This window comes from Syngnathus floridae, chromosome 5 (assembly GCF_059516105.1).
Source record: "Syngnathus floridae isolate MCC-2025c chromosome 5, RoL_Sflo_1.0, whole genome shotgun sequence".
Lineage (NCBI taxonomy): Eukaryota > Metazoa > Chordata > Actinopteri > Syngnathiformes > Syngnathidae > Syngnathus > Syngnathus floridae.
Window position 1 is genome coordinate 15436459 of NC_142417.1, and position 17411 is coordinate 15453869.

The 17411-nt window shown below is 39.0% G+C and overlaps 1 protein-coding gene across 4 annotated transcripts; it reads left to right on the forward strand.

Moving 5' to 3' along the window:
* Positions 1-900: 900 nt before the first annotated feature.
* rabl6b (RAB, member RAS oncogene family-like 6b) lies at positions 901-16999 on the forward strand. Of its 4 annotated transcripts, XM_088376136.1 has the most exons (18): positions 901-1053; positions 2447-2795; positions 3061-3195; positions 3315-3329; positions 3528-3575; positions 3739-3768; positions 4133-4185; positions 4335-4423; positions 4623-4763; positions 8876-8981; positions 9070-9173; positions 9255-9640; positions 11031-11178; positions 11575-11772; positions 13379-13631; positions 13920-14103; positions 14549-14607; positions 14689-16999. In XM_088376136.1, exons 2-18 carry the CDS (start codon positions 2666-2668, stop codon positions 14872-14874), a joined length of 2265 nt encoding a protein of 754 aa, XP_088232262.1. In that variant the 5' UTR covers positions 901-1053; positions 2447-2665; the 3' UTR covers positions 14875-16999. The 4 variants fall into 4 exon arrangements, with proteins under 4 accessions (XP_088232262.1, XP_088232264.1, XP_088232263.1 ...); XM_088376138.1 differs by lacking the exon at positions 3739-3768; XM_088376137.1 differs by lacking the exon at positions 3315-3329.
* The last annotated feature ends 412 nt before the right edge of the window (positions 17000-17411 follow it).

A 17411-nucleotide genomic window follows, 5' to 3' on the forward strand; every position in this document is an offset into this window, starting at 1 on the left:
GCTTGCTTTGATTTGTACATATCAAATAATATTCTCTTAAGTTTTAAATAGTACAGTGTAGATATAAAATTGCTTGTTCTACAAGTTGTTTTCAAATGAACAGAACGTATCAAGTAATACTGTTTTTTTTTTTTTGCATTTTGAAATCGGTCCCGGTTTCCTAAGGGTCAAAGACAATGCATGTCATGAATGCATCATTCTTGTTCCATCCATCCATTTTCTGGACCGCTTGTCCCCACGGGGGTCACGGGCGTGCTGGACCCTATCCCAGCAGTCATCGGGCAGTAGGCGGGGGACACCCTGAACTGGTCGCCAGCCAATTGCAGGCCACACAGAGACTAACAACCATGCACAATCGGCCTTCCATGCATGTTTTTGATTTGTGAGAGGGAATCGGAGTGCCCGTAGAAAACCCACGCAGGCATGGGGAGAACATGCAAACCCCATACAGGAATCGAACCCGCACCCTCTGAACTGTGAGGTGGACGTGCTAACCAGTGTTCCACCATGCCGCCCTATTATTATTATTATTATTATTATATGCAGCTGTGCTGGTAAGCTCTTTATAAACAATTTCTTCAGCATTGTTGAAATTAAATGGCCGAGTTGTACATCGAACCTTTATGCAGACATTTCTCAAGACTGTTTCATAAAGTGCTTGTAATGGAGTTGTGATAAAATAGCTCGTCTGTCCCATGATTTATTTATTTATTCATAGTTTTCACACTGGAGGCCTTTCCTGACCAAATCAGCTCATTATTATTATTATTATTATTATTATTATTATTATTATTATTATTATTATTATTATTATTATTATTATTATTATTATTATTATTATTAACATAAAATGTGCGTCGACCACGCTCGTTCGTATCCTGTTAAGCTTTATTGTGAAAGAGTAAAGGGAAGTCGAATGTATTGTGTCGCGCTTAGAATAGGCGACGCTCGTTTCCTTGCAAAGGAATGTAGCTGCAGTAATATTTCTTTTAGGGATGGATCTCTGACTAAATGAAGATGACGGAACTGCACTTTCTCTTCTTCGACACCTCCGTGAGTATTTTTTTTCCATTGCCACTCGGGAATCATCAGCCAATGGAGCCACAAATGTACGTCCGCAGAGGGGAACGCTAAGCTAGTGCGGACTGTGTCGCTAACATTTGTTACTTAAAACGGAGACTAGGGATAACGTTACCTTTATCTAGAGGTGGGTTAAAATTGGTCCAGGCTTGAGTTACGATCGATGTTGTCATAATCTTCACGATCATCGCAGTTTCTAATCGTTATTGTCCTAAAATTCTAAATGTGCCCAAACGAGCCAACAGTCCGTAAAGCCAATGCTAGGTGGTTACGTTAAAAAGGAGTTCTGCAGCGACCTGGATTTTTTAGTAATAAATAAATATAGTGGAGAACTGTGACATTCCTAATGCTGTCGTACCGCTTCTGAGTGCGTTCACATAATACACATGTACTTCTCGGATGATGTCATAGATAATGTCATGATGCACCACTGGAGCCTTCAAGTGCCACATGACTTTGTTTCCGTTCATGTCATCAAGGAGAGTCTCTATTTTTAAAATATAAAATACAGCGTAGTTTTGACATAATTTCATGCTGTAGTAACGCTGTGTCTTATGCTCTAACCCATAAATTTACTATTACTGGCATATTCTGTACCAGTGCTGTTTACTTTCCACTGCACAAAAAAATGTCAACCGCATCTGGGTTTGGGGGATTCAGGTTTTTTAATGGGCACCTCAGTAGTTGGCGCTCAGGGTACAGACTTGAAAACCGCCAAAAACCTGCCCAGATATCTACTTTTACCCCATTAAACTTTAAATGATGGACGATGGACTTTAGATGCATGTTTTGGCTGGTTAGCACTTCTTGCTTTACAGTGCAGAGGTTGTAGGTTCAAATCTGGGATCTTGCCTACCTTTGTGGAATTTGCGTGTTCTTCCTGTTCCTCCGTACATTTTTCCTGGGTGCCCTGATTTCCTCCCATATTCCACAAGGTATTACAGTATTACATATTACATTTAAAAAATCCACACCGTTTAAAATGTAGTTCTGGGGATATTGACAGCATTTCATTTTTATCTACCATTTATACACCCACCCATTCATTTTCTTTACCCCTAATCCTAAAGGTCAAAACTAAAATGGTGCCTGACCCATCTGACCATGGACTGGTTGAAGTTCAATCGCAGGCTGCACATTGACAAGTAGAATATACTTTTGCAGCTATTTAGAGTCACTCAATTGTTTTTCTTTTTTGGGAATATGGGAGAAAGCTGCTTTGGTGTTTAGACAGAAAGGTCAGCAGTTTATAAATATTACATTTATTTATTTATTTTCATTTGTACTGTATTATAAAACAAATTATTAATGAAGGAAAAGGCATTCCCCTGATGTTCTGTTTTTTTTTTTCTTTCCTCCCCCACAGATGATGAACAGCATGATGACCTCTTCTATTTCCAACTGGCCAGAAAACACAACAGCTCAAATATAGTTCTTACCAGATCAGAGTGTTGACAATTAACTTTTGTACCTACTAAGACTCACCATTGCAATTTTTATACAGTTTGTTGCATGATCAATTTATTCAGAAAAAAAACACTTTCCACCTTTTTGATCATACCATAAGTTTCTGACAAATTGAAAAATGTTCTCGGCGTTGAAAAAGCTGGTGGGGTCTGAGCCGGGCCAGCTCAGGGACAAGAACATTCCTGCTGGCCTACAGTCCATGAACCAAAGTTTGCAAAGACGCTTCGCTAAAGGGGTCCAATATAATAGTAAGCTTTCAAACAAACATTTTCCATTTTTAAACAAACTCATATACACACAATCTTTTTTGTTACATACATAGCCTATTTCTCCGTACAGTGCAAACACACTGAAAGAAAGAGTCCAGAATTAAAAATAAGTCACGTGAATTTTTTTTTTTAAAAGTTGTTGTGTAAATTTGCTTTTCAAATACTCGATTAAAATATAAGCAAATTGGCATTAATATTTAAACTCCTAATGTGTCCCCCCCCCCCCCAATTCATTTTACTCAAGTGAAAATCGTCATCCGCGGCGATCGGAACACTGGAAAGAGTACTTTATGGTATCGACTGCAGGGCAAGAAGTTTGTGGAAGAGTACATCCCCACTCAGGAGATTCAAGCCACAAGCATTCATTGGAACTACAAAAGTGGGTGGTTTTTAACATCTTTAAAAGTCTAGTCAATGCTCAGTGTGTCTGTGTTGTTTTTTAATGTATTGCTCATGTGAACACATTTACATGTACTGTTGCCTTTTTATTCATTCCAGTGGCTCCATATCAAGGTAAACCTGTTCGATTTAGCCCAAGTTTGGTAACCGTTCGTTGTTGGCTTTGCTGTACTAGCCCTTGCTCTTCTTGTAGTGTTCTAAATAATAGAGCAGTCACTGAATCTGTGTGAGCGTATCATCATAATCTCTGTGTTAGTATAAACGTCTGCAAAACAACACTTAGATAATTAAACCTCCTCTCATGTTTCTCAGCTACTGATGATGTGGTCAAGGTCGAGGTGTGGGACGTGGTCGACAAAGGTAAGTGGTGGTGAAAAAGTGTGTCATGGTGTATCGAGCTTTTTGCTAAGTCTGACCTCATCGCCATAGATCAAACTGCTGAATCTCATGACTCCATGCGTGGCTATTGTTTTGTTTCCTGTCCTCACTCATTTCTTTTCTGAACCCCTTGCGCTCATCTCAGGCCAAAAATATCCTCTTCCTGAAGGTGTAGGTGAGCGCCACTCTAGTGTGTAGAATTTCAACACTGTTGTGTGCTGTTGGTATGCTACACCGTCCTCCATTGTTATCTGAGAATTGATATTCTCGAGGTTTGCAGTTTGGCTACATCTTAAAGTTTGGCTGTTTTCTTGCTGTGTTAACAATAGTAGCCCAGATCATCTACAAACTAACCAAGCTTACTGATACTAACGATATTGGGTTACTATACTTGAAGCATAGCATTTTGAGATGCATTGGTACACTGCAGTTCTGTAAGAAAAGTATGTGCTGCTCTGCTTGCTCCACCCACAAACTCACCGAAAGCGAGAAGAGAACCCTACATTTGATGTAATCCCTCTTGTATCTTGATCTTTCAGGCAAAGGCAAAAAGCGTGGAGAGAATTTGAAACTGGAGAATGAGCCAGAAGAGGTAATATTAATCACATGACTGTCATGTGTTAAGAACAAATAGCTTACTCATAGGATGTGGGTCAGTGATGGGGGGCGTCTCCTAGGCTGTTACCAAATCAAATTGATGTGGCAGTTCTTATGTATTATCAATACTTTTATGTGTTGCAGTCAGATGAAGTAGCCCTTGACGCAGAGTTTCTAGATGTGTACAAGAATTGCAATGGAGTCATCATGATGTTTGACATTACCAAGCAATGGTAAGAATCGTCTGTGTCCTCACTTGAGGGTATACTAGAAGTTGTTTTTAGAAGTAGACGTAAGTGAAGTGTAATCAACTCCAGCTTTGACATCGCTTCCTCCTCTCTAAATTACTTAAGTGTAAGTTTCTACTAGATTTGTTTGGTCTGCGATTTTAAAATGGACTTTTATTGAGAGCTGTCCACAATATGTTTTCAGGACATTTAACTACATCTTAAGAGAACTTCCCAAAGTTCCCACTCATGTACCAGTTTGTGTGCTCGGAAACCACAGAGACATGGGTGAGCATCGAGTCATCCTCCCTGATGATATAAGAGAGCTAATTGCTGGACTAAACAGGTAAATATCATCTCAGACCAAATGCCGCATCTCCCTAACACAAGACAATCACCTCAAGCGAGAAAGGTCAATTGTAAGAGTCTAGAAACAGCAAAATGCTCAACTAAAAAACCTCATTCAATGCATTTTCATGTTTCATTTATTTATTTTCTGGACGATTTACATTGTAGATTCTCACAGAATATGTGGAGTTATGTACTTCACAACCAAAAAGATGAAATAACTCAAATCATGTTTTGTATCTTCGTTCCTTTAAAATAGCCAGCCCCCCCTTTGCCCTGATTACTGCTTTGCATTCCCCCAATATGCTTCAAGATATATTTCTTATCATATTATGATGAAATTTACCGTAATTTCCGGACTATAAATTGCGTTTTTTTCCATAGTTTGGGTGGGGGGGGCGACTTATACTCAGGAGCGACTTATATATGTTTTTTTTTCACAAATTTTTACTTGATCATTAAGACATCACTTACTTACAAGTATAGTTGACCGCTTCCCATGTTATTTTTAGTATAGTTGATCACTTCACATGCTTTTATATCTTTATCTTGAACATATTTAAAACATAAAAAATAGAGAAAACATCAAATAAAGCAATTAACACTTTAACGCACCATATCCAAGTCCACTGTCTGCTGTATGTACACTTGCTCCATTTTTGCTCCTCTTATATTTATTATTATTATTTATTATTATTTGTTTATTTATCATTTATTCAACACTCCTATTTATTCAGTGTTTGGGCCTTCTTGGGTTTTTTGTGTTGCTTGTATGCATATGTGTACTATCTCACCAAGGGATAGTGGGAACGTAATTTCAATCTCTTTGTGTGTCTTAGTATATGAAAAAAAAATCGACGACAAAGCAGACTTTGACTTTGATAAAACAACCAAATAAACAAAACAAAAAACTACATCTGAAAAAAAATTATATTTTCAGACGAAACTGGATGAGGGCGCTCTAAATTTCACCGTTGGCCGTGACTCATCAACTGGGTGGGCTTAAGAAAAATGGCACCAAAAAGAAACTCATATTTTGCAGGTTACAAACTTCAAGTTGTAAAATATGCAGCTGAAAACAGTAATCGAGCAGCAGAAAGAAAGTTTGGAGAACCGTGATGTACCAATGGATTACTATTTCAAGTGACGTCAGTAGCATGGCGCGGCGGTTGTTTACATAATGGACAAACGTATCCACGTAAGGACAACACCGGCATCATTAGCGGTGATCATTTCTAAGTGACACGGAGGACAAAGAGTTTGAAGGAATTAAGGATTTGGAGTGACATAGAAGGTTTGAAAAACTATTATGGCTTTTACGCACGCCCGGTCCTACTCTACTGAGTCGGGGGCCGGCGCTCGGCCGAGTGGCTGTCCGCGAACGGTGCATGGGGCTCGGACATGGCCATTACGCACGCCCGGTCCTATGCCATGGAGCTCTCGTGTCTGGAAGTCCACGCCGCCACACGCTTGGAAGTTTGTTTTGTTTAATAAAGAGCCGTTTACCAAACCCACGTCTATCCTTATATATAGTCATATAGTAGATCTGTGGAATAAAGACGAGGCTGACGTCAGGGCGCACGCGCGGCGATGTTGACAAAGGACGAGGAATTTGATCGATGGATTTAATGGAATTAAAGTGCACGGTTTAATTCAGTTTGATAATATTATTGGCTTGTATGATAGTTATTTGAAATATAGTTTATCGTTATACGAGCCTGTGGAATATTTTGAAGTGCAAGCGCCCTCAGCCGTGCGCACCCATTGTTGACAAAGAACGATCGATGGATTTAATGAATTGGAGTGACACCGATGGTTTTATAAACATGTTATTCATGTAATAGTTGTCCTTCATCACTCTATATGTTACGTCAGGCCCGTTCTCAGCTCTTTTTTTGTGTTTGTCACGTTAGCATACCTATCGTTTAGCCTGTTGTTGCTATCGTTAAGCCTGTTGTTGCTCGTTCATGACTGTTTTTGGTGTGGGATTTTGTCGAATAAATTGCCCCCAAAATGCGACTTATACTCCAGAACGACTTATATATGTTTTTTTTCACTTTTTGGGGCATTTTATGGTTGGTGCGACTTATACTCCGGAGCGACTTATAGTCTGGAAAATACGGTATATGTTTACAATGCCAATCGCCCACTAAAACCAATTCTAAAATTTGTGCATGAACTCAATTATTAAAACTACATTTGTATTAATAAAATATGTTTAATGTAGCTACTTAAAATTCACATTTTCATGTAGTGCATTCACCATAAAAAAGTCTTAATTTACATTTAGCTTGATTCAGGGAGCAGCAAATGCTGCTTATTATGTCTGCTTAGATTCTCAATCTTTTATTTTTGTGACCATACTCACCAATACAGAAAGACATAACTGCCTTATCTTGGCAAGGGGCGGGATAGTCCATTGTTTTAGGAGAAATGCACAAATTTTCATTTCTTCATTTCCTGCCTTCTTTCTTAACATTTTAATCAGGCACTGCATGGCCACCCCACCCTGGGTGCAAACCACATACTGTAAAAAATGCGGCACCTGATCATGTGTTGGTTTCCTTCCGTGTCGTCTCAACCACTACTAGTGGCACTTGTCCTTGTTTGTCTGTAATTTATCCATTTTTACATTTGGCACCTGTTTCTTGTATTCTTGCACTCTTGTACACTGCTGTGACAAGAAAATTTCCCCACTGTGGGATAAATAAAGTTCAATCAATCAATCAATAAAAATAAAGATGAAACCATTTCCATGTACAATTAAGATATATTTCAATTCAGCTATTGGGCAGCACATGCCACAAGACTTACCGAGCGAAGCATCAAAAAAATTACAAGCATCGAATTGATCACAAAAATTGATCCTTTTGCTTTTACGCTGAGAAAACACAATTTTTTTTCCATCGAAGAAAGACTTGCATTGACTTTGAAGGCATGTTCAAGGGGAGTCGGAAAGCGCACAATATTGTAACGCCAGAGTTGCGTGCTCCCAGTGCTTCCTAGTCTTATAAATGTACGTCACATGTAACTATCGTGTTTACAGTAGATAGCATGAAGTCTAGTGTATTTCTGGCTTGTAAGATTTGTCTCCTTGCTGAGTTGGACATCCCACATCAGGAAGTGGGTTGATTGAAGTTCTGATAGTGGTGCAAATTCCCAACCTTTTGGTCGAACTTAACGCATCAGCAGTTGCAGCACAACATAGGCAATACCAGTGGTTCTTAACCTTGTTAGAGGTACTGAACCCCTCTAGTTTCATATGTGCATTCACCAAACCCCTCTTTAGTGAAAAAATTTATATTTTTAAAAATTCATGACATTGATGTTTTTTTACTGGTGCACAAAATGAGCCGTGCATGAACATCACCATGTTCAAAGAACAAAACCAACACAATACATGAACTCATGACAAATTACACACCTGCAAATCAGTGTGACTTCTGCTGTTGCCTTTGCAAGACCAGTTCAGACATGCGTCCTCACAAATTTACATGATACTCCACAGTGGAGGCTCTGCTGAACCCCTGAGACCGACTCACCGTACCCCTAGGGTTCGATTGAACCCAGGTTAAGAACCACTGCGCTATACACGCTCCATGCTTGTCTTGATGGAAGCGGAACATTAGTCTTCTGTGTTACTGGATTTTTATTTCGTGTTGGTTTTGCTTTGCATTCAAACAAAGGGAAAGTACCAACAAATCGTTATTTTACCTTATATTAATTATTATTTTAGTGTTGAGGCCCACTTGACATCAGATCTGGCTGAACTACTACATGGTTGGTTTGAGAAGCCTTCATGTCAATGGGTAATTCCAGTCATTTTAGGTTGAATTGCCTCCTAGTGGCAAAAAACACACTTGGATTTCTATTAGAGAAACAGATTGATACTCTTCTTAAATAATAAGTGTTTATGATATGCACAGTGATCAATTATTACACATTGCCAAATGAAGAACTCTAATATAATGAAATTTGTTGTCCATTTAAAAGTTTGAGAGCTCTAAATTCAACTTGAAAGCATTGTGTTTTATATAATATAATGAAATTTGTTGTCCATTTAAGAGTTTGAAAGCTCTAAATATAACTTGAAAGCATTGTGTTTTCCAGACCAATGGGATCATCCTACATCCACTATGCTGAATCCTCGATGAAGAATGGCTTCGGCCTCAAATACTTGCACAGATTTTTTAACATCCCCTTCCTACAACTGCAGGTAATCTTTTTCCCTCACTTGCCATTATTAATATGAACGATTAACGATTTTGTTGCAGATTCTAATCTTTGTGATTTTGTGTATGCAGAGAGAGACCCTTCTGAGGCAACTGGAGACCAACCAGTTGGACATGGATGCCACCCTAGAAGAGCTTTGTGTGCAGCAGGAGACAGAAGATCAAAATTATGAAATGTACAAGTGCTCTCCCTCCCTCTTCTTGTGTTATGATTTTGTTGATAACGTCATTGTTGTAATGTATTTCAATTTCTATAGCTTCCTGGAGAACTTAGAGTCTCGCAATAAGGGCTATGGCTCACCTGGTCCAGCCAATGGTCAGAGTCCATCCTCAGGCTCCCAGTCCCCCATTGTTCCTCCGAGTGGGGCCTCCACGGGAAGCTCCAGCCCAAGCACACCTCAACCCCCAATCCCTTCCCAGCCACTCCCACAGTCGCCTTCTGTGACGGCTTCTTCGGTCCCAGCTCTCGCTGCAGCCATTGGCAGAGCAGCCTCGCCTTCCGCTGAGTTAAAGACTTCAGCGCAATCACCGGAGCACCTTCAGTCCTCCATTGCGCCAGTATCAGCCCCCCAGAAACGCAGCTTCATGTCTCGATGGTTTGGGTCATCATCGCCTGTCCCTGAAGCTTCTGCTAGTGCAGCAGGTACGACTCCTCTATACCTTAACCCTGAATTGGTTTCTTTTTTGCATTTTACATCTGTGCAGTGTTCAAAACAATTACTTCACATAAAATTAGTTGACATGGTAGAAGACTCACTCTTTGAAGGAACTCTTTATTCAGTCGTATTTAGTTTTAAATCCAAGATTCATATTTAGACATTTCTTGAATGAAAAGCTTAAATAACATATATATGACCACTAGAAATATAATACTGAAACTGCCACTTAGATGTCTCATTGGAGTAAGTTGAAAATTAGAAAATGCTACTTTTTATGCTGTTATTTAATTGACCAATTTTGCATGCGTGCACATCGTGTACATATTCTTACTATGCAAAATGTTTTTCAACGTTAATGTGACCTATAACATCTGCAACTCACTTGAAAATGAAAAGAAATCTTTCAGAGTAGAATTCAAAATAAAAACTAAGTTGTGTTTTCAGAAGTGTGCACACCTTTTTTTTTTTTTTAGATAAGTGGGCATTGGGTTTTGTTCATAATTAAGCAATTGTGTTCAAGCCCATGGTAAAAAAGACTCGGCACACACTTGCCACTATTTAAAATACACCAGATTGACCTTATACCAAGTTCAGATACTTAATTAGTTGCTAGTGTTGGAAAAGCATTTGGTAGCTTTCTCAATCTTGCCGTCCACCTCTTTGCAGCCTACCTAACCAATTATCTTTTTTATCGATTTTTGGAGGGATGTACTGTTCACGGTAATGACCCTCATGATGACTGTCTTTGCTTTCTCCAGGTATAGTTAATGCCTTGGAAATTCATTTGTTTCATTCTCCCAATTTATACTTTTGAACAGTTCGACTGCACATAACATATTATTATAAAGAAAATTTGGTTGTTGATTTCCCTTTAAAATGGTGGTAGGTGTGTTCTGACTCCCTATTAACATGTGGTTATTTGTGAACACAGCCACCTCCTCAGTTAAAAGGGTGTGCACCTAACAACATTGTCAGTTGTTAATATTTACTTCCCCAATCAAATGTATTTTTTTCCCAACTTGGGTTATACAGGTTTGGTCATGTGTATGGTGGAAAAAGTTTTGTAACTATTTATCATTATGTAATTTGTTTTATATCACAAAAAAAACCTGGCATTTGTAAAAGGGTGTGTGGGCTTTATGTATTAACTAAGTAGAGGGAAGTCACAAGTCCTAGCCTGAGCTGTTGAGAAATTCAAAGGCTGCAAAATACTCATAGTACTTGCGGGTATTAAAATGTCTCTGTTTCATTGCCACGTTTAGTGTAGGAAGATTGCAACACCGTTGAACTGCAATTGAACACAAACATAATCAACAAGAAGAAAATATTGTAACTATTATCGTGACTACTCGTGACATGCAATGTTTTCCTCAGAGGACGAACCTGCACCAGTGTGTCCTACTGTAGTACAAAGCGTGGATGACTTTGTGCCAGACGACAGACTGGACAAGAGTTTCCTCGAGGACAGTTTGCCTTCAAAGACAAAGGTGCCTCAGCCAGCTGCAGCAGTGGACAGTGACAGGTGGGCACTTTAACTTTTACTTTAACTTTTGGGGGGAATATTGCGGTAGTTGTGATGGAATGTTTGCACAATGATGTATATCAATATCTCTTATTGTTATTACTGTTTTCTTTTATTTCAATTATTTCTATAGCTGAAAATAAATTATTTCAAAAAATTGCAACACTGCATTTTTATTTGGCGATGTCCTTCAGTACACCCCCACCATTTAGGGTTACATGAGCTGTAACCTAACAACCTGCTTTTGTTTTGATTAACACTGCTTGAGGGTATTATAATTTTCTGTATAGATGCCTGAATAAGATGCAGATTGTTTAAAGAACTACACACACAACTACATTCAATTGAATAGACATACTACACAATGTGTATTTGTTTTTTCATTTTCTATCCTAGTGATTTTGAAGATAGAGGAAACCCCATGGTGTCTGGGTTCCAGGACGAGCTTGATCCAGATGACACGGAGCCCAGTCTTCCACAGCCTAAAACGCAGCCTACCAGTAAAGATATCATTCTGACCAGTGATGAGGATGACCAAACAGCCCCTTCTGGCAAAAACCACCATGACCTGGACAGTGAACCTGAACTAAAAACGTAAGTCTTGACACATCACCAAACATGTTGACTGGACTAATGCATGGTATGACAAGTCATCTTACTTTTTGCCTGTAACTCCCGTATTTTCCGGACTATAAGTCGCTCCGGAGTACAAGTCGCACCAGCCATAAAATGCATAATAAAGAAGAAAAAAAACGTATATAAGTCGCACCTGAGTACAAGTCGCAATATTGGGGGGACTTTATTTGACAAAATCTAACACCAAGAACAGACATGAATAGGCAACAACAGGCTAAACAATACTAACGTTACAATGCTAACGTTACATAAACAAACGAGGAACTGTGAACGTGCCTGACGTAACATATTAACGATTATTAAAATAACTATAATATAAATAACACGTCTATCAAACCATCCGTGTCACTCCAAATCATTAAATCCATCGAAATCATTGTCCTCTGTCTAAACGCCGCCGCTGACTCCGGACTGTGGCGCTGATGTCGGGCTCATCGTCAGTTGCGGTTCCAGTTATTTCACAGGCCTATATAACTATATATAAGCTATATATCAAATCACTATAACATAAATAGCAGTTTTATCAAACCATCCGTGTCACTCCAAATCATTAAATCCATCAAAATCTTTGTCCTCCGTGTCACTTATAAACAACACCGCTGCTGACTCCGGAAGTACATGCGGCGCTGAGGTCAGACTCATTGTCAGTGGCGGCTCCAATTATTTCACAGGCCTAGTGTGCCCTCATGCGGTTTAAAGTGAAAATAACGTGTGAAGTGATCAACTATATTATAGTAAATAAGTAATGTGTGAATGATCAAGTAATAATGTGTTAATAATTTCATGTATAAGTCGCTCCTGATTATAAGTTGCACCCCTGGCCAAACTATGAAGAAAAAAAAAGTGACTTATAGTCTGGAAAATACGGTATATTTGCCATAAATATAAGTGCAATCAGAAAGTGATGGGAGTCTTTTTGTATTTGGCAATGAAAAATTAATTCTACACACGAGTTCAACGTAAAAAAGTATGGTTGTGTATGTCACATTCAGTCAGAGGTTAATTATAAATGCTGCTTCTTTGGCTAAGAGGTACAGTATGTCCAAATCAAAAAACTTTTTGGGGGAAGTACAAATCACATGATTTATACAAGTGCAGAGCAGCAAAGTGCAACATACGACTAATAAGAATCCTGCCCCAAGGCATTATTTCAAATGTTTGAGAAACCAGGTGGTACATGGGGGACTGGTTAGCACATCCGCCTCACAGTTCAGAGGTAGCAGGTCCAATGTTTGAGAAACAAGGTGCCCTACCCCGTGCCTGGGTAGGTTTTCTCCGGTTACACTTCCTCCCACATCCTAAAACATGCATGGAAGGCCGATTGATCACTCCAAATTGCCCGTAGGTGTTAGTGCGGATGGTTGTTTGTCTCTGTGTGCTCTGCGATTGGCTGGCAATCAATTCAGGGTGTCCTCCGCCCACTGCCTGCAGACTGCTGGGATAGGGTCTGACACACCTGCGACCCCCATGGGGACAAGCGGTACAGAAAATGGACGAATTGATGTTCAAGAAATCCAAGGAAGATATAATGACATTATCAAGTATTGGTAAATCTCTCTTTCAGCTGCATCAGCAAACCAAAGGTGGCATCTAAAGCGTTAGAGCCCAGTGACCAATCTGCTGCTCCCATCTTCCTCACTTTAACTCCAACACAAGAACAGCCCACCCAGCAGCATGGAAAAAAGAAAGGAGTCTTACCCATTGCTGGTGACTCTGACACTGACCCTGAGGGCCCCGTGGCCCAACAGATGCTCTCTTTTGTTATGGATGACCCTGACTTTGAGTCTGATGCATCAGACACACCAAAAATAGCAAAGGTAAAGTATAACAGACTTACCAGTATATCATAGATTGTAAAAAACGTGTCTACAAACACCCAATGTCTTCACAGATACTTTTGTTCATGAGTAGGACAAAATTATTCTTGAGTAGGACAAAATAATAAAAAAATAATTTACAGCGATGAATGTGCTGATGAATGGGGTAGAAAATATGAACCCAAGCTTCTGTAGTGAAGGATGTATGTCTGTCACATATTTACTTGTCGTTCCCCATGAAATCCTCTGTCGCCCATACCCATAGTCGTTCTGTTGTGTCATCCTCAGACTACATTCCTTGCCAGGGATGATCTATCTGACCTTTCAGATGATGACGTCCGGTCAGCCAAGGTGCCAAAACCTGTGAACCCCACCGTGATCTCCTTTAAACAAAAGGATGTTACTGATCTTTTTGGTCTTGGCATCCAAGAAGAACCTTCAGCAACCAAAGAGAGCAGTGAGGAGCACGAAGGCAAGATCATGGAAATGTTCCTTTTTGTTGCCTCATTGTTTATGTATCAACAGACTGTTGGTTTGTTGTAGTTTGAAAAAAAAAAAAAAGTTGAATATCTCCATCCCTGTCATGACAAGGTGACATTTCTGTTAACAAATTAAGACTACTCGGATAGGCTCTAGCACACCCGTGCCCTTATGAGGATAAAGCCGTTCAGGTGATGGATGGACGGATGGATAGAAATGAAATGAACTGCAGTGTTCAGCTTCACCGTTTACAGCAAAAATTTAGCTGAAATCCTAGAAAGTGGTATACATATTACGGATAAGCTGGTTTCAGCACCCTTCACAGCTTTTGCCAGGCGAAACACATAAAATGTGTATGTGTTGGTGTGAGACGATTATTTGTCAATGGATACTATCCTTGCACATCACGCAACTGTTTTTATTTTCTTTGTTTTCAGAGAAAGAAAGCAAACACTCTTCCAAAGACAAGAAGAAAAAGAAGAAAAAAAGCAAAGAGGTAAAGTTTTGCGCAATCGCACAAAAGGTTGCTAGCGCTTTAGTTTGATTAAATGATTCAATAATCCTGCTCCATTTTCAGGAAGATGAAAAGAGTAAGAAGAAACATAAACATAAGAAAAAGGAAAAAGACGAAGCTGTTGATGACAAAGAGAAAAAGAAGAAGAAATCGAGGACCAAGAAAACAGAAATGGATGAGTTGGAAGACTTTCTAGGAGGCGGGTTGAGTTCCACCAAAAGAGAAGATGGAGATTATGAAGAACTTTAGAATATCCTCTTCTATTACTAAAATGAACTTCAGAATAACCATGGCAAAGAGTGAGATCACTACCCAGTTGCCCGACTTGTATGTGCACAAAGTTGTATCCCAAGCCATACAAAATGCAATACATGAGGCTACCAACAACCACCAAGTAAAATCTCAGACACTCTGGATGTGACCCTGTTTGTTCTACTGGTCTGATTGGGGTTTCCTTGACTGCACTTACGTGGTGTCTTTCATTCTATTCAACTAGAAACAACAAGGAGACTACAAAATGACCTTTGTTATAGCTGTAGTTGTTTTTTTTTGTTTTTTTTACGTGATTAAACATTTGTGACGATTTGATACTCCTCAAAAAATCCATCTCCATTCTGACCATTCTGTCTCAATCTTGGTGTGGTTGGAATCATGTTTGCCAGCATGCTCCAAGTAACAAATGCCTCCCCTTTTGTCTCTGTACTTGTGCTTTGACGTGTCACACCACTTTTTTTTTCTCTCCAAGTTTACAACTGTAAAGTTAATCCATACAACAATCTTCTTCTTTCCACCATTGAGTAGCATTTTACAGACTACTAACATTGGAGTTTTTCTTCAGTTTTTTTTTTTTTTTTTACTGCAGCACCTTTCATGAAAGTTATTCCAGCTGGTTTTGTCATGCCACTCTATGCATGGGAAGTTGGAAATATATGTGCATTCTACTAATTTTGATGGTTATATGTACATAACTGACCTAAAACAAATAACCTTAAAAATATATATACAATCATCAGTCTGTTTTGTATCTCATAGAAACAGCCATTTAGATTTTAAATGATATCCAGGTCAAGAGGTTTATAGTAGCCTGAATCAAAGGTCAGACCAGTACATGTTTTATTTGTCACAACTTTAAGCATTAGCTTATGTCTTTCATCTAATTAATGATTTCCATGCATGAGTTACATACACTCTTGTCTACAGAATTTTCTTATGTTGACACCATGGTGGACCAACATATTTAGTTGCCCTAATTCTAAAATTGGCTTGTTGTGGCTGTAGCAAAACTGCAGTTGCCTGAGGTTTCTGTGATCTTTTGAAGCATCTTGCAGAAGAATCATCACTCTACTTAAAGCTTTTCTTGCAAGCATTGTACACATCTAAATTCTGTTTTCTTTTAATGCCTTATCAGTGGTTACAATGACTGGTGTGCCGCTATGAGCTATTTTAAGTGTTCTTAAATTCATCTTAGATCTGCGATCAGAATTGCACCTTTGCAGCTGAATTTCATTTATAACGGTTTTAAGATTGCAGTGACCTATTTACTAGGCTTCTTCCTTTGGTTTGTGTCCTTTTGAGTTTATCTGTCTCTGCATGTTGCAACATTTACATTTCTAATGATCTGATTACTTGTTACGGTCTTGTTTTGCTACAAGGTGACATGGTTGTGTTAGTATGCATTTTGGTGAAAACTCCAAAACAATGCAGCTTTTCATATCTCTGTTTACATTGCAATGTTTTTCTCCTGTTAATTTTTTTTATTTCCACTTGTTTTAAGGAATCATAGACTGTCATGCCTGTATGTTTCAGGCCAGATTGGTTGCTTCTGATAGAATTTTACTGTATCATCTTAAGACTACGTGTCTAACATACCTGTCTTTCAAAAAAGTGGAGTACTAGAAAAATTCTTTGTTTCCACCTCCTTTCCCACACTCCAAGTTTGCACTCTATTGGTTTATTAAGTGTGTTTAAAACTCCACAGCTGAAACAAAACAGCATTGGTTATGTTTTTTTACTTCTCCGATTAATAGAGGATGAATGTAGAAAGCAGTTTCAAGGAAGCATGAAGCCTGTATGTACAGCAAGAAAATAATTTATTATGAAAATAATATATGACAAGTGTCACTGATTTTCCATCAAGTTGTTGTAGGCTGGAAAAATGCGAGATGATTTCATATAACGAGTAATATTTTCTAGAACTGACATGCACTTTGAAACTGTTTTTTTCCTCCAAGTATGAGGTTTCTTCCAAATTTAAATAGTGTAACTTAGAAAAAAAGAATCCCATAATTTTTTCCCTACTTCTTAATGATATGTTCCATCTTTACACTGTGTGAGTCTGACAGTGTTGTCCAATAAATGCAAACATATTTCTGAATATGCTGCCTTTTTTTATGTTTTGATGTGACTGAAAAAAAACCTACTGGAAGTTGTGGGTAATTACCAGGGAAAGACCAGTGTGCTATCCAAGCCTAAACTGGGTGCTTCTCTGCAATGCGCTAACAAATAAAATGCATTGGTTAGCATAACATGAAAAAAATAAAAACATCAGTATCAGCTGACTTTGGGCAAGGGATAGTGAACTGGTCACTAACTCATGACTGGGACTAGGACACAACAGAGAAACAACCTAAAGCAGTGGTTCTTAACCTGGGTTCGAACCCCAGGGGTTCGGTGAGTCGGCTTCAGGGGTACGGCAGAGCTGGTATGTTATTGCCCCGCCCCTGCCTCCCCTCCCGCGGATGGACGAACACACCGGTAGTCTTTTTTCTGCCCGACTTCGCAAATCG